The sequence below is a fragment of the Myxocyprinus asiaticus genome, chromosome 33 (assembly GCF_019703515.2).
Source record: "Myxocyprinus asiaticus isolate MX2 ecotype Aquarium Trade chromosome 33, UBuf_Myxa_2, whole genome shotgun sequence".
Classification (NCBI taxonomy): domain Eukaryota; kingdom Metazoa; phylum Chordata; class Actinopteri; order Cypriniformes; family Catostomidae; genus Myxocyprinus; species Myxocyprinus asiaticus.
This window is the reverse complement of record NC_059376.1, coordinates 17,806,608-17,831,659: the sequence shown is the minus strand read 5'-3', so window position 1 is coordinate 17,831,659 and position 25,052 is coordinate 17,806,608. Positions and strand designations below refer to the sequence as shown.

Sequence of the window (25,052 nt, the reverse complement as noted above, 5' to 3'; positions counted from 1 at the left end):
AGCTCCAAGCCCTCCAGTACACGGACAGCAAACCAAGTAAGTTTACCTCTTCTATACAAGATTACATTAACATACGAACTATGAACTCACTATGGGGAAAAAGTGCAGAGTCATAATGACTATTAACTATAACTATTACAGCACAGGGCTTAACACTTAAATGGGTTTGTATCCTGTGGGCAATAGACATTTCAGATGCTGGAGTGGTACAGTGAGTTAGCAGGCTGAATTTCTGGGAGAAATATTGAAAAGGGGGTCACTGCAAATGCTCAGATCAAGAGACAGGTAGAGTATAAAGAGGGTCGAATGGGATCTTTAAGACGCCAGTAAAAACTCACTTTGTCCTCCATCTGGCAGTCTTTGGCATAAATGGCCATGAGCTCTGTGTCCTCTGCGTCTTGATCTCCAGGGGTCTGGACAACACCGTTAACCACCTGTCAAACACAGTAACATATGCGGTTAAAGCACACATTTACCAAGAAATCAAAAAAGGACAAAGTCACTGTATGCTTTGTTACTGTTACTAAGAAACATACCGATACAATTGGATGTGGGCATCTTTGTAAGAAAGCAAACAACATGCAGCTGGGTACATGCAGCTGGGTACCGCGCTGGAAGTGTTGTAGCTCTGCCTTGGTTCTCTTTGCCGGATTCAAATGATAGGGTTTCAGTGACAAGTGCATAGCTTTACCTTTCGACCTTGTGACATTAAAACCCCATGCTGGCAAGACATATCAGCCCAATGAACTCCATTATGGCATTGTTTAAAATTTCAGGGTAGGGGCCAGGCAAACAAGGTATTACACTTGGAATTTAAGGCATAGTTCACTGAAACAAAGATTTCTTGATTTTCATTTTTTACTAGAGTTTTTGGTGGTTTCTCATGACATCATACTAGTCAGAAGATTCCTTTGGCACCAGAAATGGTCTTTTTAACATGACCAAACATCATTATATGACTCAGCAAACATTTACTGGATAACAATGTCTAAATTAAAGATGTGTGTAGTTTCTAACAGAACTGCAAAAATAATGACTGTCTCCAAACATGTTTCCAGGCTCCCCATCTTCCATTGCTTGGGCAAATGGGTTGCCCGCCCAAAACTCACACCAATGGTTGAGTCAGAAGCTGACATGTAGGACTGCTAAAATGAAATGTTTTGAAAGCAGAGAGCCAGTGTTGTTCACACTTTTTTAGAAGTCAACTTACTAATGGTTTACTTTTAGTAGTTTCTGCATAGAAAATTGGGATAGGCGGTAGTATTATTTATCTAACATAGAAAAGAATAACACGCTTCACCTGTAAAGAACCGAAAATCTGTTTTTTTTGGTTTTGTTTTGTTTTTTATGCTTTGAAGACTGTAGCAGATATAAACAACATGCTTCACTAATAATTTCTCATCAATTTGAAACAATGATATAATACACGTGTTATAAGAGAGTTTTTCTTATGCAATTGTCTTTAAGGGAGTGTTGGTCATGACTAAGATAAACTAGATAGTGGTATCGCAGTCCTTGCATGGTTGTCTTTTTTAACGAGTGAACAGATAAGGTTACAGGAGTAAACACATGTTATGTGTACCACAGATGGCTGACTGATAAATAGTCATGTTGTGGACAAAAAACCCAAAAAACATAAAAAAACCCCGCCTCTAAACATACAAATGCACACCCATGTATATGCACACAAAAGATTATCTATTATAGTAGTGCTAACACATATGGCCATGCAAGTGGACACATACACACAAAAATGGAAACATGGGCCACTTAACATGCTTGTAAATGTTCAAGCATAAGGGCTATCAATTAACACATTAATTAAAACTAAAACTAGCTATAGACTACAACCAAACATTACAGATGTAACACAAAAATGCGTTCTGTGGGAACAGCCCCATAATCTATACCAGACAGATTGCATACTGGATTTCTGTGGACTGTAGGCCAGTGATAGGCTTATGTTGAATAATATGGAAATAAAACAAGGAACATCTTGACTTAAAAGCCACTTTTTGTAATGTCAATTCAATAACTTAATTATCAGCCACAATAAAGTAATGTCTTTATAATATTTTCATTTATGATAATTGATATATGTCATTAATTAATTAGTGCTTCATGTAATTAATTTAAATACATTTTGGAATTGTGCAGACTTGACAACAACACATAAACACAGCAGCAAGAGCAGCAGTGGGTCATTTCATGCTGTTCTGATCTTTAGTTGTTTTGCTTTTGATATAACATTTCCATGGGTGGTAACATTACAAAAAGCACGAGGTTAGGTCTTGCATGTAATGTGGATAAAGCTTACAACCACAAACTGTACACCAGTAATTAGATTTGATTGTGCGCATCTTCAGAAGTTGTAAAAGATTTTTATACTAAACACAAATATATTGCTTTTCATTCTTGGTGGTTAACTATATATGAATATATAAACAATTCTGGAAAGCCAGCCTTTGAATTCCACATATTTAAAGTAGTAGTTTGCATACCACGCTGTGCTGCCTTTACGTACATGTGACCATGCACACATGCTGTGGACACACACGCACGCAGTCTTGCAGAGTGACTGTAACAACAGGCTTGAATGCGCTGTTTTCTTACCATATTATTACACAAACACACACACACATGTTTTCTATCATGGTAGGGATTGGCCTAGCAAAAGGATTTTATACATGAATATACAAATAGATTCTTAAGTGCCCTTGTCTTGACAAATGAATCTTAAAAAAAAAAAAAAAACAATTCTATGCTTCACTTCATACTGACTAAACTGTCAAACTGTACTGAAATGCGGCTCATGGTCATCCAGGCCAGGTACCAAAATTTGCAAAATGATGATATCTTACTTTTTTAGGGTCACACTTTATATTAGGTGGCCTTAACTACTATGTACTAACATTAAATACATACAAGACTATGTATTTACTGTGTAACTATATGTTGTTCTGCAAATGTCCTACATTTGCTGCTACTGAGGTTGAGGTAAGGGGTAGGTTTAGGAGTAAAGGTAGGGTTAGGATTAGGGGTTAGAGTTATGTTTTGGGGTAAGGTAAAATTAGTGTAACTACACATTTAATTAACAACATGTATGTACATAATAAGTACATTGTATCAAATGGTTAAGTACATAGTAGTTAAGGCCACCTAATATAAAGTGGGTCCCTTTTTTAGTCCTACTATGCAACCAATAAGCCAAGTATATATTCTATCCCCTAATCCTACCCCTAAACCATTTTCACATTTTCATTAAAGGGGTCATTTCATGAGGAATCAAATTTTCCTTGATATTTTGACATATAAGAAGCCATTCTATTATAAAAACATACTGTAAATTTCAGAACTCAAAACTTAATCCCCAATACAATAAAAGCATTTATTGAAACTAAGCTGCAAAAGCGCCTCATTCTCTACTTCTGTGACTTCCCTACGTCACTACGGGGCTCATTAATTCATGATCGCCTCTACAGCAACAACATCAACGCCTACTTTACATCATCACACACTTGGCCCCGCCCACTGGTGCTCAGATCTAAACAGAGAGCAGGACAGACCAAGGAGCACTAAAGGGACAGTCAGGCCTACTGTGGCCAACTAACTATTTCTGAACACCAAAGGGAACTCATTTGGACTATTTTTAATTATATTTGTACATAAACAAGCACTAGACAAACGTCTTTGACTGTTGTCATGTATCTTGTGCTGCTTTTAAAAGATGCGGTGTCAAGTTACAACTCAAAAAGGAGACTCCATTCTGTTTCATTCAGCTGCTAGCTGTTTTAAACACAAACGTGTCCTGGACGTATTCTTGTGCCCATCAGTGCTATTTTTAATTGTTGGTGTATGTAAACATGCACTAGATAGATGTCTTTGACCGTTTTGATGCATTTCCAGTGATGTGCGCCTCAGTGCATGCGAGATTGTTTGTGTGTGCGTCACTTTGCTGTGTACTATGTATGTGCGTCTTGTGGATGTGTCTTCAGCGTTTTTCAGCATGGATTGTATGTTTTATTTAGCTCATATCAGCGTGAATTGCTTGTGAACCAGTCTCAGGGCTCTATTTTCATGTGTGCACATGGCGCAGCGCTACGCGCAATGACTGTGCGCAATATCTTATGCAATTTTTGTAAGAGCGCTAATTCTATTCGCAATTTGCGATTACTAGTCATATACTAGTAATACTAGTCATGATTTGTGTGTCAGTAGATGAAAATGATTAATAATACTTACATTCTCTGTAATTTAATGGAGCCTACATCCAAATTCTGAGGAGAATCACATTTTCCATATAAAAGGAGCGTGTCACTATCATAGAAATATGCTCGACAATCATCAAGGATGCATTTTAATGCACAAAAGAACGTAATTTTAAATTCTTCTAATTCGTTGCATGCAGTCCATTTACACTACCAACTTCTTAAGAATGTGCTGTCTTTGTTTACATAGCTGGTGCTTGAGGGAATGAACTACTGTATATACTAGGATGCAGATGGTGGAATAATAACCAGAGAAAATCTCAGAATTAAATTGCAATTAATCCAGACAATTTGCACGTTGCGCATGCGATTTCACCAAAACCTACTTGCGCCTAAACTTAGCGCATGTTTGCACGAAAACACCTAAATTTAATTGCCATGCCCACTGACTTTGCACTTATGACTTATGGCATAGCACTGCACTTAATGCTAGCGCTCTTAAAATAGGGCCCATAATATGATTCAAGCTTTGCAAAGGAACTGTTATTGAAGGATGGGGTAGTTGAAAAACACTATTGGATCAGATCACAAAACTGTGAATAAACAGTTTCATTCATGAATATTTCAAATGTCATGACTGTATGATAGTTTATGGTGCTGATGTGCTTGAGTGAACAGTTTAATATATTTGGATACAATGTGTTGGATGTGCGTTATGTGTAAACCCTGAAATTTAGTTTTATAATGTTGTGAAGCTTGTTCATTCTCTTCCAATTCAGTTTCAAATATGACTGTATTTGAGGAGCTTTAGATGTTAACCAATCATAACAGTGGGCATAACTTTACTAACATTATCAGTGGATCTCAGGGAAGACAATAAAATAATAAAAAAAAGAGTATGGCATGACCCCTTTAAGATATTGATTAGTTTGTTTATGAAGCTGTTTTCCTCGAGGAGACCATTGGTTGGTCCCTAATGTAGGGAAAAAATAACCCACACAGACTCACTGGGATGGGGTAGAAGTGTGCACTGTGTTTGTTCTCCTCCTCATATTTGCCAAGCTCAGTGGTGGAGTCCATGGATTTGGAGGTGGTGTTTTTACCAATGCCCATTCCTCCCCTCTGCTCCTCTCCCTCTTCTCCCTCCTCTTCCTCTGCCTGTGCTCCTGTCCTCCACTTTCTCTCTCTCTCTGGTAGAAACACTGCAGCTCTGACTGTCAGCACACTCTCACGGTCTACTGATTGGCTGGCCCGGACATCTGAGGTGAAAAACAGAGCAATGTTACAGCTTCAGTTACATGGTTCATTCACTACAAGTCTCTCAGGCCTACAACAAAGCAATAATATAGTATTATAATATTTTTATAAATATAATTTATATACTGTAGTGCTAAACATCTCATCTGGCAGAGCATGGTTCTAGTAATGCCACAGCCTTGGTTTGATCCGCAGGGAACACACAATAAAAATTGTACAGTTAATAGCTTTGGATAAAAGCATTAATAAAGCGAATAAATGTACATTTAAATGATTTTAACTGAGAAATACATTGGCCAGGCTGATTAATCTGCCTGCATTTGCCTATTTAATGATTATCAGCATTGGCTGATAGCTGAACTGGCTTGCACCCTCACAGTTTACTGACAGCCTTGTCAACGAATAATGCACATTTGGTCTTTTTAAATATTTCTGTGTAAATTTTTACAACAAATGTTTTTAACGTTCATATACTTTCAGCAATTTTTTTAAATGATTGGTATCATTTATGCCATTAGATATAATTTAATCCTGCTTTCAAGATACAGGTGGACCACTAGCTCTATGTGAGTACTTCATACTTTGCAATGACGCATTTCACATTTAAGGAGACAAAGAAGGTTGTACTGACAGAACCAAAACATTTTGTCAGGCAAAATTAACTGACAAATGAATTAAGCAATAAAAATGGAACCTTAAAACAAACTCAAATTACTATTTATACATCTGTATACACTAAACAGGAATTAACATCCCCCTCCTTGATGGATGAGAACACGGCAAGTGTGGCTCTGTAATCAAGGAACATTTTAACAGATATTGCTTTTGGGTGAAGGTATCTTTTAGATCAATCTGAAGAACAGTAATAATAATTTCAGTGTTATCAAAAGAGTTATGGGCACAAGATATGTAAAAGAGGATTAAAGAAGTTTTTTTTTTGGGTGGGGGGGGGATTAAGAATGGACAAGATTGAGTCGGGTAGGATGGAAAACAAATGAAAGAGAGGCAGAGAGAGAGAGAGAGAGAAAGAGAGAGAGAGAGAGTGATTGGGGAAGGACAGTATGCTTTATCAGAGGATATTGTTTATTTTTGGTAACCGTCATGTACTGTTTACTTTTCTTGTGGCCTTGGGTCAGCACTCTTCCCTATTAATGATGCTGATTAGACTTGTACGCAACACCAACAGTTGCGTCCCTCACCCTATCGCACAGGTGCTCACTGCACCCTTGAACTCCTGCACAAATCACATCTGCCTGGTATCTATGAGCTGTCTATGTTCACAAAATCCTGGAATCAGACCACCACATGAGCCAACTGCTACATTACTTGGAAATAGCTTGTGGTAGTTTCCTCATTCAATTGATTCAATATTAAACCAAGTGGCATCTGCAAACAAATAATGCCAGATCTTTTCTCAGAACTAAATGCACTTTACTGAGTCATTTTTTAAATTATTTTAACCAACAGTTAAAAGTCAGTTCACCTCGTGTTCACACAGGTGTCCTTAGCAAGGTAAGCACAGGTGTAGTTTATCACATTAACTATGGACATGTTCCACTTACTGTATAACATACAGCAACCTTTTACATTTATAACATAGCAACCTTTTTTATGTTTTGCTTGAAAAGTGCTATACTTCTTTAAAAATAAATTCCACATGGTTAGATATTTTGTTATATAATGCAAAAACAATGTGGCAAAATGTCCAATTACTGTACTTTTTGGGTACACTATACAACTTTGTATCAACAATATGACCAATTGTGAGAAAATATATCCCACATTTACTATCTCTGTGCCTGTGGATACTGCCTTAGAGGTCTTCTTAATCAGAATGTGAAGTTACTGTGCAGAAAGTATATTGAGCGGATAGCAGTACTGAGCTGATAGGGGATATCTGTGCTTATTTAAGTGTATTGATTTTAATGTTGAAATCAAGCTTCTGAGGACAAAACAGCAGGGGACAGTGAGGAAATGAGTACCTAGTTCACACATCACTCCCACCAATCGGGGCGGCCAGAAGCATCTGTTTTGGAGGGGTTAAACTGGGAGAAAAGAGGGATAGAGGGAGGATGGGAAAGAGAGAATGATGGAAGGCAAGAGGAAATAAGAGGCAAAGGAATAAGGGAGAAAAAAAAAGACAAACAGACAAGACAGGAGTTAATTAGCTGGCAATATTCAATCACGAGTCATAAAATTTTCATTTTCTCTATATTTAATAAAAATATTGATCAGAAAGTGTTTTATGGGCAAATTCATGCCTAATACCTCATTGAAATAAATCGCAATGAAATTCAAATGTTGTTAAACATGAAGTACGTAAACTCTGCAACACTAGTGGCACCAAACGGAAATGCAATCTGCCTGACTGGGTCCGACATAAAACAATGAGCATGTTTGCATGCACCAATTATGCTAAATAAGCAGACAACGTGTAAGGTCACGTAAAGGCCTTAAACAGCTTTCCTTTCTCGGCATATGGTCATAAATGCTATAAGCATTAACCGATCAGCATACATAGAGTTCTGCCCATACCCCAATTTTGTGTTGCATGTACAGCTTTACAGGTATTTTAGTAGCTTATCTAATGTGTGCAAGTGTTGTGCGCATGCCTGTTTACGTTTTGACATCAAAACATTGGTGTAACTAGCGGTACATTAATTACACACTTCATCTTTAATGCCATATAGTTCTTGAGCTTTAAGGAAGATTAAACAAAATAATTAGCTTTATCATAAGATGCGAGAAGGAACACATTGTTTTTGGTCAAAGTCAGAAGAGTGGTGCCAAAAGTGAGTTGTTTTCAGTTGTAAATGATGTGCTATTACAGTCTACAGGAATGCATATTTTATTAACCCTACTCCCTAACCCAAACCCCATGCCTAAGTGTCAGTGGAGTAAAAATATAATTTTAGAGCAAAAAATGCAACCTGCAAACCAAACTCACATTTGGACATAATTACTTCCTGGTTCCCATGGGACCAGAATCCGTGTCTCAGAGGTTGCTCATGTATCACGGCACCAGTTGTGCTTGATGATAATGTGACCACAGTTGCAGTGATGCAACAATGCCTGATGAGGTGTGGCATTTGTCTGTAATTTGGTGGTATGGGGTTGATTTCAGGGTACTTGAACTTTCGGAAGCAACATGTCGATTTTCATGTGTGATCATTTGGAAAAATCTCCATCAAGCAGAGATTTTTGGCTGTACATTGTCTGCATGCATATGTGTGTCTGTAATGTACTGAGGCATGTAGAGAGAGAAAAAGAGCTGTCAGTTCATATCAACTCTGAGCTTTACTTCCCTGTTAGCCATGGCCCCATCAGGCTTAGCATGTGTTAGTGTAACATGATCATGGATAGAAAGTTCAAAAACATACAGCAACAGGGATCCATCCACAGAGAGGCCTACTGCTATCACACACTGTTGGAAATCTCACTTCACACTTGACGGAATGAAATCCGGTCAGATGCACTAGATTTGATATGCTGTACAAAAAAATCAATAAAATAATATTATACCAGATCAGCTTAGATTTCCATGTCCCACAGAGGAATTTTGGAGTGGAAAAGAAAAGGGCTGCATCCGTAAACGTAGGCAGCTGCCTTGCTGCCTAATCAGTTAACGGCTTAAACAACAGCAGTTTTGAATTAATGGTACTTACTGGAAACTGCCCTCAGAACATTTTTAAAAGCACCTTATTTTCATCCTAACTCTATATACAGCCTCCTAAGGCAGCATTTTCAAGTTTTCTGACGCAGGCAATATCCAAGAGGAGTTAGTTGTTTTTGTAATTTGAGTAGGTTTGTGAACCGACATTATAAACTATGTTTATAAACATATAGTATGTGCAACTGAGAGATTTATAACCATATACAGTTGAAGACAGAAGTTTACATACACCTTGGCCAAATACATTTAAACTCGGTTTTTCACAATTCCTGACATTTAATCGTAGAAAACATTCCCTGTCTTAGGTCAGTTAGGATCACTACTTTATTTTAAGAATGTGAAATGTCAGAATAGTAGAGAGAATGATTTATTTCAGCTTTTATTTCTTTCATCACATTCCCAGTGGGTCAGAAGTTTACATACACTTACATACATAGTATTTGGTAGCATTGCCTTTAAATTGTTTAACTTGGGTCAAACGTTTTGGGTAGCCTTCCACAAGCTTCTCACAATAAGTTACTGGAATTTGGCCCATTCCTCCAGACAGAACTGGTGTAACTGAGTCAGGTTTGTAGGCCTCCTTGCTAGCACACACTTTTTCAGTTCTGCCCACAGATTTTCTATCTGATTGAGGTCAGGGCTTTGTGATGGCCACTCCAATACCTTGTCTTTGTTGTCCATAAGCCATTTTGCCACAACTTTGAAGGTATGCTTGGGGTCATTGTCCATTTGGAAGACCTATTTGCGACCAAGCTTTCTGGCTGATGTCTTGAGATGTTGCTTCAATATATCCACATAATTTTCCTTCCTCATGATGCCATCTATTTTGTGAAGTGCACCAGTCCCTCCTGAAGCAAAGCACCCACACAACATGATGCTGCCACCCCTATGCTTCACAGTTGTGATGGTGTTCTTCAGCTTGCAAGCCTCACCCTTTTTCCTCCAAACAAATCGATGGTCATTATAACCAAACAGTTCAATATTTGTTTCATTAGACCAGAGGATATTTCTCCAGAAAGCAAGATCTTTGTCCCCATGTGCACTTGCAAACTGTAGTCTGCCTTTGTTTTTAGCAGTTTTGGAGCAGTGGCTTCTTCCTTGCTGAGCAGCCTTTCAGGTCATGTCGATATAGGAGTTGTTTTACTGTGGATATAGATACTTGTCTACCTGTTTCCTCCAGCATTTTCACAATATCCTTCGGTGTTGTTCTGTGATTGATTTCCACTTTTCGCACCAAATTACATTCATCTCCAGGAGACAGAATGCATCTCCTTCCTGAGTGGTATGATGGCTGTGTGGTCCAGTGGTGTTTATACTTGCATACTATTGTTTGTACAGATGAATGTGGTACCTTCAGGCATTTGGAAATTGCTCTCAAGGATAAACCAGAATTGTGGAGGTCCACATTTTTTCTGAGGTCTTGGCTCATTTCTTTTGATTTTCCCATGATTTCAAGCAAAGAGGTAGGCCTTAAAATACATCCACAGGTACACCTCCAATTCAGTACACCTCTAATCAGAAGCTAATTGGCTAATTGTCTAAAGGCTTGACATCATTTTCTGGAATATTCCAAGATGCTTAAAGCATCCCTCTACAATGCAAATCACTCGCATATGCGACCAAATTTCAAGTTAGGCGACAAAAAAATTTATTTAATTAGCCAATGGCTAGTAAATTGTCCGATTTCACTCGCCTGTGATTGAGTTAGAGGCAAAGAATAAGTTTAGCGCAGATATAATTTCAATGCCTGCTCAGTCCGTTATATGCACCATAGCTTGGCTGAGAGTGTCCTCTTCGCTTTCACTCACATACGTGCACTCAAAGTGAGAGAAAGACAGAGGCTTACACATGCCATGTAAAGAGAATTGACACGCTAGATCTAAATGGTTTTCTTTCTTTATTGTGCTGTGGTTTTTGTTGTTGTTTTTAATTATCCGTTAATGTTTTAAATTCGGTAAATGACTAAAAATGTTCGTTTGATGCAACATGCTGTGCAAACCCCTGCCCAGTGAGTGTTATCCTTTTAACTGTATTAATATAAATAGTAACAATATAATTGTAACAATGTAACAATAAATGTAATTAAAATATTTAACAATTAACATAATATAAAAGTATAACACTTGCTGGATGACGTCCTTTTTATGGCACTCGTCACGCATGCAAACACCCGTGCATTTGTCTGCTTTTACAAAGATGGATGCAAAAAAGCGAAAATTCCAGTCTGAGCAGAAAACGCTCTATTTTTTTATTTTATTTTTTTCAAGCACAATGAAAATTAAAGAGTCCAGTTCCATGCAGACAGAAGACGGTGAACCCCAGCCAAGCACGTCAAATGTGGTGGAAAAGATTGTGCATTCTGAATCAAAAATGTCATGGAAAAGCAAAAGTTCCAGACTCATTGGCTGTCGGACTTTGATTGGCTTTTGTATGATGAGGAGGAAGATGTGATGATATGCAGGTACTGCAGTAGAAAACCTAGCTTAGCCAGTAAAACAGACTTTGTATCAGGGTCATGCAGTTTCAAACGTGAAAATCTCACAGCACACTCAAACAGCAAACGACATGCAGCATGCCGTGATAGTGTGATGGTTTCAAGCAAACACCCTGAGGAATCTGCGATCGCAAAAGGTTTTCAAACTCAAAATAAAAAGAATGACAGGGCAGAGAGATGTGAGCTTTCTGTGAAAATGAATACAGCATATTATATCGCAAAAGTGGAATTGAGTTTCACTCAGATGAAGCACTAATTCTGCTGCAGAAAAAAAATGACCTGGACCTGTACCAGACACTGCTGCTGAAGCAACCCTACAGAGATGAGATGCAAAACATTCTTCATCTTGTTCAGATTCTTCTTATTCTGCCAATCAGCTCTGCCAACCTTCAGTGCCCAAAAGAGAATAAAATCAGATGTCTCACATCCTCATGCCTTTCAGACCTGATCCTCATTTCAACAGAAGGCCCAGAGCTTAAGCAGTATGACCCATCATCAGCTGTGGAGAGATAGCTGAAGTCAAGTGGCAAGAGAAAGCCATTTGCTAAGAAATGGTAGATTAAATCCATATGCAACCATAAAGAATAATTCAGACAGATAAAGTATGTTTTGTTTAAAAAAAAATTTTTTCCAGTTGCATTGTTCATGCATTCCATGTAAAAAGTCTGATGAGTAAAATAAAAAATGTACTAGCCAATGGTGACTCGAGCTTCATTGTGTCCGTAGAGCGCTATTAAAGGCACAGTTAACTTAGTGTACGTAAACTTCTGACCCACTGGAATTGTGATATAGTCAATTAAATGTGAAACAATCTGGCTGTACTTGTGTCATGTGCAAAGTAGGTGTCCTAAACCACTTGCCAAAGCTACAGTTTGCTAATATTAAACCTGTGGAGTGGTTAAAAAATTTGTTTTAATGATTTCAACCTAAGTGTATGTAAACTTCTGACATTAGTAGAATGTCTAAGGATGCCCTGTTTTGGCTGGTTTAGGGTTCCCTATCTGTCACTCACTCGACGTTGTGTCGATGTAGTGACACTAGGTGTCACTCTTGGGAGCCCGAGACACTTCTGGTCTTTGATAAAAGGCCAATGAAAATTGGCGAGTGGTATTTGCATGCCACTCCCCCGAACATACGGGTATAAAAGGAGCTGGTATGCAACCACTCATTCAGATTTTCTCTTCGGAGCCGAACGGTCATGCTCACTGAGCTGAATTCCCACGACTTTTCATTCACATCTGCTGGATCTGATGGGCATTTCAGCGGCTTCTCCCTCCTCTGCACTGGTGCACTGCAGAGAATGCCCCTGGGCGCTTTGGCAGAAATAAAAGAGCATATTTCTCTAAAAGAGTATATTTCTCTAAAAGAGCGGCACACACGGAACGTCTTTTTAAAGAGGCGTCTTTTAAAGATGCCTTTCCTTTGTGTGTTATTACTGGTTGCGGTCGTTATCTCTCGCCTTCTGACGGTCACGATCACTGTCTTTCGTGTCTGGGCACTGCTCACACGGAGACAGCGTTCGTGGATGGGTCATGTACTCATTGCGAGAACATGTCCATGGCAACGATGTGGTCGCGGCTTACCTTCGTAAGAAAACAAGCCACCTCAGAGGCTCCCGGCCTCAGTCCTTCTACCCACGGGTATGAGGCCAGCGCGGCTAGCACTGGGGGCGATTTGGGAACCCCAATGGGACCATCTACACCGGGTATTCCCCAGCTCGCTTGTCTGCCCCGATCAGGCTTCCGGATGAGGCGCTGTTCAAAGCCACGCCCCGCCCCCGTTCCTTTCTTCCCGGAAGTGCATGAAGAGTTGACAAGGTCGTGGGAGGCACTTTTTACAGCCCGGTCCAGATCTTTCAGCTTCCCCGCCCTCACTACCCTCGATGGTGGGGTGGCCAAGGGCTATTCGGCAATCCCTCCAGTGGATAAAGGTGCTTGCGGTGCACCTATGCCCGCAGAGCGCCGCCACCTGGCGTGGGCGCCCAAAGCTCCCATCCAAGGCCTGTAGGTTTATGTCGTCTCTGATGGCCAAGGCCTACGGTGCCGCTGGATAAGCCGCCTCCGCCCTACTGCGACCACATCGTTGCCATGGACATGCTCTCCTGCAAGTCCGCCAAGGCGCTAAAGGAACTGCACGAGGGTAGTTTCGCCCCGGGATTGATGCAGGAGCTGTGCCCCGTGACCGACCTCGCTCTCCGGGCGACGAAGGTCACGGCGCGGTCTCTCGGGCAGGCGATGTCCACCTTGGTGGTCCAGGAGCGCCACCTTTGGCTCAACCTGGTCGAGATGGGAGAGGCCGACAAGGCACGGTTCCTTGCTGCCCCCATTTCCCAAGTTGGCCTGTCCGGTGACACCGAGGACTTTGCCCAACAGTTCTCAGCGGTGAAGCAGCAGACGGAGGTTATCCAGCACATCCTGCCCCAGCGCGGCTCAAGATCCCGCACCCCCACCGCAGGAAGCAGACGCCACCCATCTCGTGGCCGCCAAGAACCCGCAAAAGGCTTCGAAGTGCCCCTGAGACGGGCGACCCAGGGATGACGAAACCTGCTGCACTGAAGCTAGTAGGCAGACCACTCCATCCCCCGGTCGAGGGCCGGGAGGAGAATCTTTTGTTACCTTTGAATTTAATTGTGATGCATGCCCAAGTGGCTGCAGTACCCAAGAGTTCAGCAAGAGTGGTTTCCTTGTTCCCTGGGTCACATATCCGGTGTGCACGGCTGTCATCATTTGGCAGGTTTGGAGCTCCAGCAGCGGTCTCCCCGCCCCTGAGCACCCAGCTGTGGCACAAATTGCCCCCAATGTGACAGTCTCCACAGGTCACGAGGACAGGCCTCTTCCTCCCCCGTCCCAGGCTGTTCCAGGTGTGGTCACAAGAAGCCAGGTAAGTACTTCGATGTCCCTGAACTCAGCACATCCACATCATGGTGTGGCACCTCAGGCTCCACCCCACCGTGAGGCCCCACCCGCCGGTACGTCTGACGAGATTGTCAGCTGGGGGTGGTTTTACAGCCCCTACTTCATTGTACCGAAAAAAGGCGGTGGGTTGCGGCCAATCTTGGACCTGTGAGTACTGAACCGGGCTTTACACAGACTCCCGTCCTAGATGCTGATGCAAAGATGCACTCTAGCGTGTCCGGCATCAAGATTGGTTCGCGGCGGTAGACCTGAAGGACGTGTACTTCCACGTCTCGATTCTACCTCGACGCACACCCTTCCTGCGGTTTGCATTCGAGGGTCAGGCATATCAGTACAAGGTCCTCCCTTTCGGTCTGTTCTTGTTCCCTCGCATCTTCACGAAGGTCGCAGAGGCAGACCTTGCCCCGCTAAGGGAAGTGGGCATTCGCATCCTCAACTATCCCGACGGTTGGCTAATCCTAGCTCACTCTCGGGATGTGTTGTGTGCACACAGGGACCTGGTGCTCTCGCACCTCAGCCAACTAGGGCTTCGGGTCAACTGGGAAAAGAGCAAGCTCCTCCCGGTTCAGAGCATCTCTTTTCTCGGTTTGGAGTTGGACACAGTCTCGTTGACGGTGCGCCTCATGAACGAGCAGGCACAGTCGGTGCTGACCTGTTTGAAGGCGTTCAAACAGAAAACAGCAGTTCCACTGAAATTTTTTCAGAGGCTCCTGGGGCATATGGCATCCTCAGCAGAGGCCACTCTGCTCGGGTTGATGCATATGAGACCGCTTCAGACTCGAGTCCCGAGATGGCATGGCACCACGGGACACATCGCGTGGTCATGACGCCGGTCTGCCACTGCCTCTTCAGCCCTTGGACTGACCTCATGTTTCTATGGGCAGGCGTTCCTCTAGAGCAGGTCTCCAGGCGTGTCGTGGTCATGACAGATGCCTCTAAGACGGGCTGTGGTGCTGTTTGCAATGGGCACGCAGCCGCCGCCTTGTGGACGGGCCCAAGCCTGCGTTGGCACATCAACTGCCTTGAGTTTCTGGCAATTTTTCTCACCCTGCGGAGGTTCCGGCCGTTGATCCAGGGCAAGCACGTGTTAGTTCGGACAAACAACACGGCAACGGTAGCATATGTCAACCGCCAAGGTGGTCTGCGCTCTCGTTGTATGTCACAACTCGCCCGCCGTCTCCACCTCTGGAGTCAGCAGCACCTCAAGTCGCTGCGAGCCACTCACATCCCAGGCGACCTCAACACTGCAGCAGACGCGCTGTCATGGCAAGAATCCTCCCACTGCCCGCTCTGGTACGCCCTGATCGAGGCATCTCTCGGTATAGATGTGCTGGCACACAGCTGGCCCCCTGGACTGTGCAAATATGCGTTTCCCCCAGTGAGCCCACTTGCACAGACACTGTGCAAGGTCAGGGAGGACAAGGAGCAGGTCGTCCTGGTAGCACCCTACTGGCCCACACAGACGTGGTTCTCGGACCTCACGCTCCTCGCGACAGCCCCTCCCCTGGCGAATTCCTCTGAGGAAGGACCTTATTTCTCAGGGACGGGGCACCATCTGGCATCCGCGACCAGACCGCTGGAATCTCCATGTCTGGCCCCTGGATGAGGTGTGGAAGACCTAAGCGGTCTACCACCCACGGTGGTAGACACGATCACTCAGGCTAGGGCCCCCTCTAAGTGGCGCCTGTATGCCTTTAAGTGCCGTCTTCCCGACGGGAAGACCCCCAGAGATGCGCAATCGGATCGGTGCTTTCCTTCCTGCAGGAGAGGTTGGAAGGGCGGCTGTTCCCTTCCACCTTGAAGGTGTACGTAGCTGCTATAGCAGCACACCATGACACAGTGGACGGTAAGTCCTTAGGTAAGCACGACCTGATCATCAGGTTCCTGAGGGGTGCCAGGAGGCTGAACCCCTCCAGACCGTGCCTCGTTCCCTCATGGGACCTCTCTGTATTTCTTCAGGGTCTACAGCTGAGCTTAAGGCACTCTCCTTGAAGACTGCCCTCCTGACTGCGCTCACTTCCATCAAGAGGGTAAGAGACCTGCAAGCGTTCTCTGTCAGCGAAACGTGCCTGGAGTTCGGTCCGGGCTACTCTCACGTGATCTTGAGACCCCGACTGGGCTATATGCCCAAGGCTCCCACGACCTTTTAGGGACCAGGTGGTGAACCTGTGAGCGCTGCCCCAGGAGGAGGCAGACCCAGCCCTGTCGTTGCTGTGTTTGGTGCGTGCTTTACGCATCTATTTGGATCGCACGCAGAGCTTTAGGATCTCAGAGCAGCTCTTTGTCTTCTTTGGTGCACAGCGGAAAGGAAGCGCTGTCTCCAAGCAGAGGATAGCCCACTGGCTCATTGACACCATAGCTATGCCATATCACGCCCAGGCCGTGCCGCCCCCGGTAGGGTTATGAGCCCATTCTACCAGGGGTGTAACGGCCTCCTTGGCCCTGGCCAGGGGTGATCCTCTAACAAACATTTGCAGAGCAGCGGGCTGGGCAACACCCAACACCTTTGCAAAGTTCTACAACCTACGGGTGGAACCAGTTTCATCCTGGGTAGTGGCATGCAATACAAGCGGATAAGCCCGGGATAGCCGGCCGGGTGTATTGCTTGCATATAGTGCCTTTCACCTCCACTGAGCTGAAGACATGCGCCATTAACTCCCAGTAGTGTTCACAAACTATGTTCCCTGGTTGACTTCCTCCGAGCCCTGTGGCAGTCGAGTATTCGGAGAGACTCGCTGCCGGCCCAGTACACGTGCTAACTAAAAGCCCTGTTCTGGGGTAGGTGCTCCGCATGTGGCGATTCCCTGTAGGCAACCCCATGCGATGTATATCTTCCACTAATTCATTTCCCTTTTGGCAAACTGCATCTTCCTTGGGCAGAGCCCCCTCTGCCACAGTCTCCATGTTTGTAGAAACTCCTCCCCCGTTGGGTAGGACCTACCATGAGACTTCTCCACATGATCGGCAAGACCATGTGATGTATTTTCTACTTAAATATCCCCCCTCTCTCTGGGTGAGGTGTGGTCTCCGTGGTGTCCTCCCCTTGGGAGGGACACCCCCTGACTAGACCTGGTCGGCCCAGTCAGATAATCCCCCTTTTTTTTTAGGGAGTGGAAAAAAGAAGGTAAAAGAGGCCACGACTGGGCTAGCCTGTCTCTATCTTTTGGGTAGTCGACTTGTCCCCAAAGGGCCGTTCGACACTCATAACTATGTTGGGGGAGGTTACGTGTTGGCCTGGTGCGCTGGCTACGAGGCACACAGTTGTCTGCCCATCACACACCGCCAGTTCACGTAACACAGTTCAGCCAGTTGCAGCGTTTTGTATAGGGACCCCTAGTGTCACTACATCGACACAACGTTGAGTGAGTGACAGATAGGGAACATCATGGTTACTTGCGTGACCTCTGTTCCCTGATGGAGGGAACTAGACGTTGTGTCCCTCCTGCCACAATGCTGAACTACCCGCTGAAATGGCCAGACCTTATATCGGCTCCTCAGCATAAAACCTGAAAGAGTGGTTGCATACCAGCTCCTTTTATACCCGTATGTTCGGGGGAGTGGCATGCAAATACCACTCGCCAATATTCATTGGCCTTTTATCAAAGACCAGAGGTGTCTCGGGCTCCCAAGAGTGACCCCTAGTGTCACTACATCGACACAACGTCTCGTTCCCTCCATCAGGGAACGGAGGTTACGCAAGTAATCATGACATTATATTGACCAAAAACTGATTAGCCACTTATGCGATAAATGGATAAGCACATTTATATATATTTAGACACTTTAAATTTAAAAGGAATTTAGAGCACAATCTAAAAGTTACACCAGCACACTAAAACTCCAAATTTAACTTTAAAGCATCGCCGCTAAAAATATTAAAGCTAAAAACAAAAAACGGATGATGGATATTAGATTAGTAGTCTACCATCCTTATCATTATACAATGCATCAAATGAGAGGCAGAGTGTTTGTATGTGTGTGTGTGTGTGTGTGTGTGTGTGTGTGTGTGTGTGTGTTGTGTGTGTGCACGCATCTCAGACAGTGTATTAAGTTTCCAAAGTAAACCGAATTTTACAGGTTTATGGGGCATCAAGCTTTGTAATCTGTCTAAGCAGATTTACTCCAGATTTCAGATTTGCAGAAGAAGATGCATTAGATTACACTGTGGTGGTCTAAACAGCAAACAACAAAAAACTGTCAGACTACCGACATCCTCAAAGCACACACAAAGATCTTGGAAGAACTACAGTCAGCCTGGGGAGGAGGCAAAACTCTGAGCCACAAAAAATATTTAGTTAACTGAGGTGAGGTGTGTTTATAATACCAATCTTGAACTTCAAAATAGAAACCTTAAACCCCCAGATCCTAAACTTGCTGAGAAACAATTATTACTGGAGCAAGACTAAACCAACAAACTCATAACAGCTTTATTACACCAGAAGAGGGAATTTTAAGCGATTTGTGACATTTAACAAAGCTACAAAATAAGACCACAGATTTTTATAGGAAAAAACGTCCAGACAGCTAATGTTTATACCCCTTATGCAGTGTTGGGCAAGCTACTCAAAACATGTAGCAAGCTATGTGACAAACTACTCAACAGAAAATTTTGTTAAGCTAAGCTAAAAGCTACACTTCAGAGAAAGTAGCAAGTTACACTACAAGCTATACACCAAAAGTAGCTTGCTACATTTAAGCTACTTCATATTTTTTTCAACCGCAGATGCACAGAGCATACCGTCACAGACAAAGCATATAAAAGACTTATTCACATTATGTTTATAAAAGCCATGGTACAGTACATTACAGTTTAGTGCAATACAGTATACAAGTATACAGTATGGTGCAATATGTACTGGTATGTGCACGAAATAAAACAAAAAAACAAATACATGTAAATTCATATTTAGACATGCTACTTATACAAACCCATGTGTTCAACATTTAAAGTCTCTATTTTTACATTTTATTTTTCATATTTATCTTACTACCTCTACAAACCCATACCCATTTAAACATAATTTCATTTGCACATTCTGTATTGTATATTCATCTATACAATACAGAAATACAGCAGAAACAGAATTACAGGATATATCATCAGAGGCCAAATTTCTTGATATATGATTACTATATATATATATATACAATTATACTTACACGGTGCTTCACGGTAATGAAAAAAATACCATGGTACTTCGCTATATGAATACCATTTGGGGCGTAACAGTTCTCGGTAAAAAACCGAACCGTACGGTTCACCACCCACGGTTCGGGAAGCACTGGCACCACGGTTGGTTCACCTCACGTTTAATGACGTATCTGGAGCACAAGTTTTGGTCAATAAAACAAAGCGTCAAACAGACAGGCACAGTTACAAGCTCCGCTAATGCACCTGAATGAATCTGTAAATGGATATGCTCCACCTGTGTTTCAGGTGGGTCATCTTGATGACATCACTGTTCTGCAATCACTGTGTGTAGTTGAAAATGGCAAGTGGAGAAAACGAACGCTGATAGAAGCCCCATGCGTTTCTCCTTTCTGGGAACATTTTCTTTTTGCAGTCAATTACAACAGCGATGGTCAAAAGACGTTTACAAAACAGGCATTGTTTGCAGACATCGCTCGACACGAGAGCTGTATACTGGTAATATAAGTCAATAATGCGCGTTAGGGTTTATTTACAACGCGCACGCAAATTCTTCCTGTTTCCTTGCGTGGCTGTAATCTATCACGAGCGTCAACAATGCGCTTTGATTAATGGCATTAAGATGCTGTTACATCTTAATGCCATTAATCAAATTGATATATGATTAATAATTTATGACGACATCACCCAGGGAAAGAGCCGCAGGTGAGTTGAAACTGCACACACTTCCTTCCATTTTTCAGCAGGCACTCAGTGCTACTTCGGACAGACATTAAGCAATAACTGAAGTGCTTGGGATGTTCATGTGGGATTTCCATGAATGATTAAAATACTCAAGCAGCATTATCACAACATCCCTTCTCGTATGCATTCTAATAGCAAGGTTATTCCTTTTATAGTGATGTACATCTTCCGAATATTGAATAAGTTGAGATGAGTTTGAAGTGCATTTTATGTTGATGCATGTAGCGTATTAGTGCAGGTATTAAGTTAAAATGTTGATTTAGTAATTCGAGAAAATGTTTTTTTTTTTTTTTTGTTAAAGACCTGACAAAAATTAACCCTGGTTTTACTATAGTAATATTGTAGTAAACATGACTGCTGTCACCATGGTTTTCTGAGCAGAAATCATGGTTTTGATACAATTAACCATGGTTTTATAACAGTAATACTGTAGTTTCTATATAGTAACCATGATTTTACTATATATTATAACCATGACAGTAACCATGTTTATATTGTGGTTACTTTGATTTTACTACAAATGCCATGGTTAAACTATGGTTACTGTTGTAAAACAATTATTGCTATTTAAGAGCAAACTGGTTTATTTTAACAATCTGTCTAGCAACATCTGTCCTATCTCCTCTAGGTCAGCACGTGCTACACCACTCAGCCCCTGGCTGTCTGACGTCCATCGTGAACATCGGACTGACCTCAGGGCAGCTGAGAGGAGATGGCGGAAATCTAAAGATCCAGCAGATCTAGGTAAATATCAGTCTCTGCTTGCAACATTTTAAGATAACGTTAAATCTGCAAAAACCTCCTATTACCAGAACAAGATCAACAGCACCACAGACACTCGCAGCTTGTTTAGAACATTCAACACACTTCTCTGCCCTCCCCCTCCACCACCTGACACATCACTGACAGCAGATGTCTTTGACACATTTTTTACTAATAAGGTTAGATCCATCAGCAATAAATTCTCAGCACCACACCCTGTCAAACACCCGTCTCCTGTATGCAACTCTTCTGTCTCTATGTTCTCTCCTCTGACTGACACTGAGGTCTCTAAACTCCTCCTCTCCAACCACCCCACCACCTGTTCCCTTGACCCCATTCCTTCTCACCTTCTCCAGGCCATTTCTCCGTCCATCCTACCTGCACTCACACACATAATTAACACATCTCTAATTACAGGCACTTTTCCCACTACATTCAAGCAGTCTCGAGTAACCCTGCTGCTGAAGAAACCCGCACTTAACCCCACACAAATAGAACACAACAGACCAGTCTCTCTCATCCCATTCATGGCAAAAACACTTGAAACGGCAGTTTTTAATCAAATCTCTGCCTATCTCTCACAGAACAAGCTGCTGGATGACAACTGTCATGTTTCAAAAGTGGACACTCCACCAAGACTGCCCTGCTGGCTGTCACTGAGTCGCTGAGACAGGCGAAAGCTGAATCCAGATCATCCGTCCTGATTCTGCTGGACCTTTCTGCAGCCTTTGATACAGTCAACCATCAGATCTTACTCTCTACCCTCTCCTCGCTGGGCATCACAGGAACTGTGCTTGACTGGTTTAACTCCTATCTCTCAGGAAGGTCCTTCAAGGTAGCCTGGAGAGGTGAGGTATCCAAGCCTCATCAGCTACTTACTGGGGTACCTCAAGGATCAGTGCTTGGGCCACTTCTCTTCTCTATATACACAACATCACTGGGACCCATCATTCAGGCACATGGTTTCTCTTACCACTGCACTGATGACATGCAACTCTACTTGTCTTTCCAGCCCAACAACACCACAGTGACTGCTTGAATTTCTGCCGAGATGCCTGGCAGATATCTCGGCCTGGATGAAGGAGCACCACCTGCAACTCAACCCAGCCAAGACTGAACTCCTTGTCTTTCCAGCCAACCCCGCTGTTGAACACAACATCACCGTGCAGCTGGGTGCAACTACAGTAACGCCTTCCAAATCGGTCAGAAATCTAGGGGTAACCATCGACAACAGACTAAATTTCACAGACCACATCTCAAAGACCACAAGATCATGTAGATTTACACTCTACAATATCAGGAAGATAAGACCCTTCCTCTCTGAACATGCCAAACAATTGCTTGTCCAGTCACTTGTCATAACTAGACTGGACTACTGTAACACTCTCATTGCAGGCCTCCCTGCATGTGCAATTAGACCCCTGCAAATGATCCAGAATGCAGCAGCACGTCTGGTCTTTAATGAACCAAAGAGAGCGCATGTTACACCACTCCTTGTCTCTCTCCACTGGCTGCCGGTTGATGCACGTATCAAATTCAAGGCTCTGATGCTGGCATACAGAACAGTCACTGGGTCTGCTCCAGCATACTTAAAATAATTTATGCAGAGCTACGCACCCACTAGAAGCCTGTGGTCAGCTAAGGAACGTCACCTTGTTGTACCAACACAAAGAGGCACTAAAACACTTTCCTGGACTTTCAGCTTCATCACATCACATTGATGGAACGACCTTCCCAACTCCATCCATGAAGTTGACTCACTCTCTGTCTTCAAAAAACGACTAAAAACACATCTTTTCCATGAGCACTTAACCAGTCATAAAAAAAAAAAAAAAAAAAAAAAAAAAAAATTTTAACTGTTACACTTTATTCTGTTTTGAATGCTATTCTGATGCTAGTGAAACTTTGTAATACGGCACTTTTCATACCACTGTCTCCTTAAAATGATTCGCTTATGTTTTCCTCTTTTGTAAGTCGCTTTGGATAAAAGCGTCTGCCAAATGAATAAATGTAAATGTAAAATGTTATCAATAGATTATTCTTTGGATTTGGCAGTAATATATTTTTTTGAACAAAGCAAATACTGAACCATACTGAAACCGTGACCCTTAAACCAGTATACAAAACAAACCGTGAGAAATTCAAACCGTTACACCCCTTATTACCATATTCATATAGCCTACCCCTGTATTAACTTAGTGCGTCCAGGTAATGGTACATGTCCAATAAACATGGTAATGCCATGGTACTTTTTTATGTGTTTTTGTGTAGGCCAATAAGTGTTTTGATACTCTTTTGGATAGAAAATGTATTTACCTGCAGAAGTCGTTTACAAGCTGCAAATGTGTTGAACTTTATAAAGACTTTCTTCATCACTGGCAAAAGATAGGATGCATTTGCAGGTTTCGTTTCCATTGTAGATCCACTGCAACCAGTGTTATCTTTATTTTCCGTTTTATAAAATACTCTGTGAGCTTATTGGCAAGTGAGAGTACGCACAAATGATTCAGCAGCGTGCGCACAAGCTTTCTGAGTCATTCAGATTGAATCGCGAGCTGATTCAGACTGCTTTCCTATCACGTGTGACCAATTCATTGTAAAGAACTGACTCAGATGAGCAATTCATTTGTGATCGGACATCTTTAGTTTTGATTAAAAACTGGCGATAGTAAACACTGGGTACAAGGCATGATGTAGCGGTGTAGCTTTTTTCAATGCTACGCTGCTACCTAGTCAAAAATATAGCTCCGCTACAGAAAAACTATTTGATTTAAAAACTAGCGAAGCTACCACCTCACTACTCAGAAATGTAGTTAAGCTAGTAGCTTCGCTATTTGTAGCAAAGCTACTGCACATCACTGCCCTTATGTAACATTCCCACAATTTCAGGTGACTGTGCAGTTTCAGCTGTTCCTTGTGAGAAATGAACCCATCTGTTGCCACACTGGTGATTAGCGTCTGAATCACACACTTCATTTTGGTCACCCTGAATGATCCCATTATCTGATAATTATATCCTTCTGATATTTAAATGGTTAAACCTAGACACCACACAACAGCACATTCATAGACACAAGAAGCTAATTCTGTCATTGACAGGCTTAATGATGAAACATCTGACAATCACACATTCAGCTGTGAAGGCCATTGTGAGAGATCGAGAAAATTATGTTTATTTTGAGCAAATGTAGAAGAACATATTTTGAGCATATTTAGAAGAACAGCTGGTCATAGAAATTCCTCATTTGTCTCATCTACATGTCCAGGTTCTATCAAAACAGTACCATGGCGGTACAATGGTGCAGTGACAGTATAAGATGGTAATACCATGGCGCTTTGCTATACTATGGTACTGAATGATTACCAGACTCTTATACCATGGTATTTACATGGTACTCCTAGTTACTTCAAAGAATACCATGGTATTAACATGGTACATATCTGAGAAACCATGGTTTTACCACAATACCGTGTCTACAAACCATTGTAATACCATTCTACTTTTTGGTACTTTCTTGTTTGTGGGTTCTTTCAAGCATATACCAAAGAAAACAACTGAACACACACTACTATCCCTCACAGGAATGACCTGTTGTACTGTGACAATCTCTTAACAATCCCAAACATGCAGGCTTTGAGGGTGGTGAATTGGCTAAGTGGCCAAAAATATTACAAAAACTCATTGCTACTCTCGGTTCAAAAATCATCATGAAACTTGTTGCAAATTATATTTGAACTGATATTTCTTCGTATATAAACTTAAGTCAAGATATGGACCCTACTTTCAAGATTAACAACAATTTGGGCTGAATTTTAATTTTAACTTTTTCTACATATATTAATGTGAACC

The 25,052-nt window shown here is 42.4% G+C and overlaps 1 protein-coding gene across 3 annotated transcripts in view; it reads right to left on the bottom strand.

The window, feature by feature from the left end:
• The window catches only part of slc23a2 (solute carrier family 23 member 2), a 65,458-nt gene that overhangs the window by 23,086 nt on the left and 17,320 nt on the right, over nt 1-25,052 (bottom strand). For 2 of the 3 annotated variants that reach the window (XM_051669060.1, XM_051669059.1), the window contains 3 exons: nt 7,448-7,510; nt 5,217-5,467; nt 339-434 (listed from right to left, as the gene is read on the bottom strand). In XM_051669060.1, coding sequence (XP_051525020.1) covers nt 339-434; nt 5,217-5,467; nt 7,448-7,460 — 360 coding nt within the window. In that variant the 5' untranslated portion in view covers nt 7,461-7,510. The remainder of the gene's footprint in view (nt 1-338; nt 435-5,216; nt 5,468-7,447; nt 7,511-25,052) is intronic. The other variant, XM_051669061.1, reaches the window with a different exon arrangement.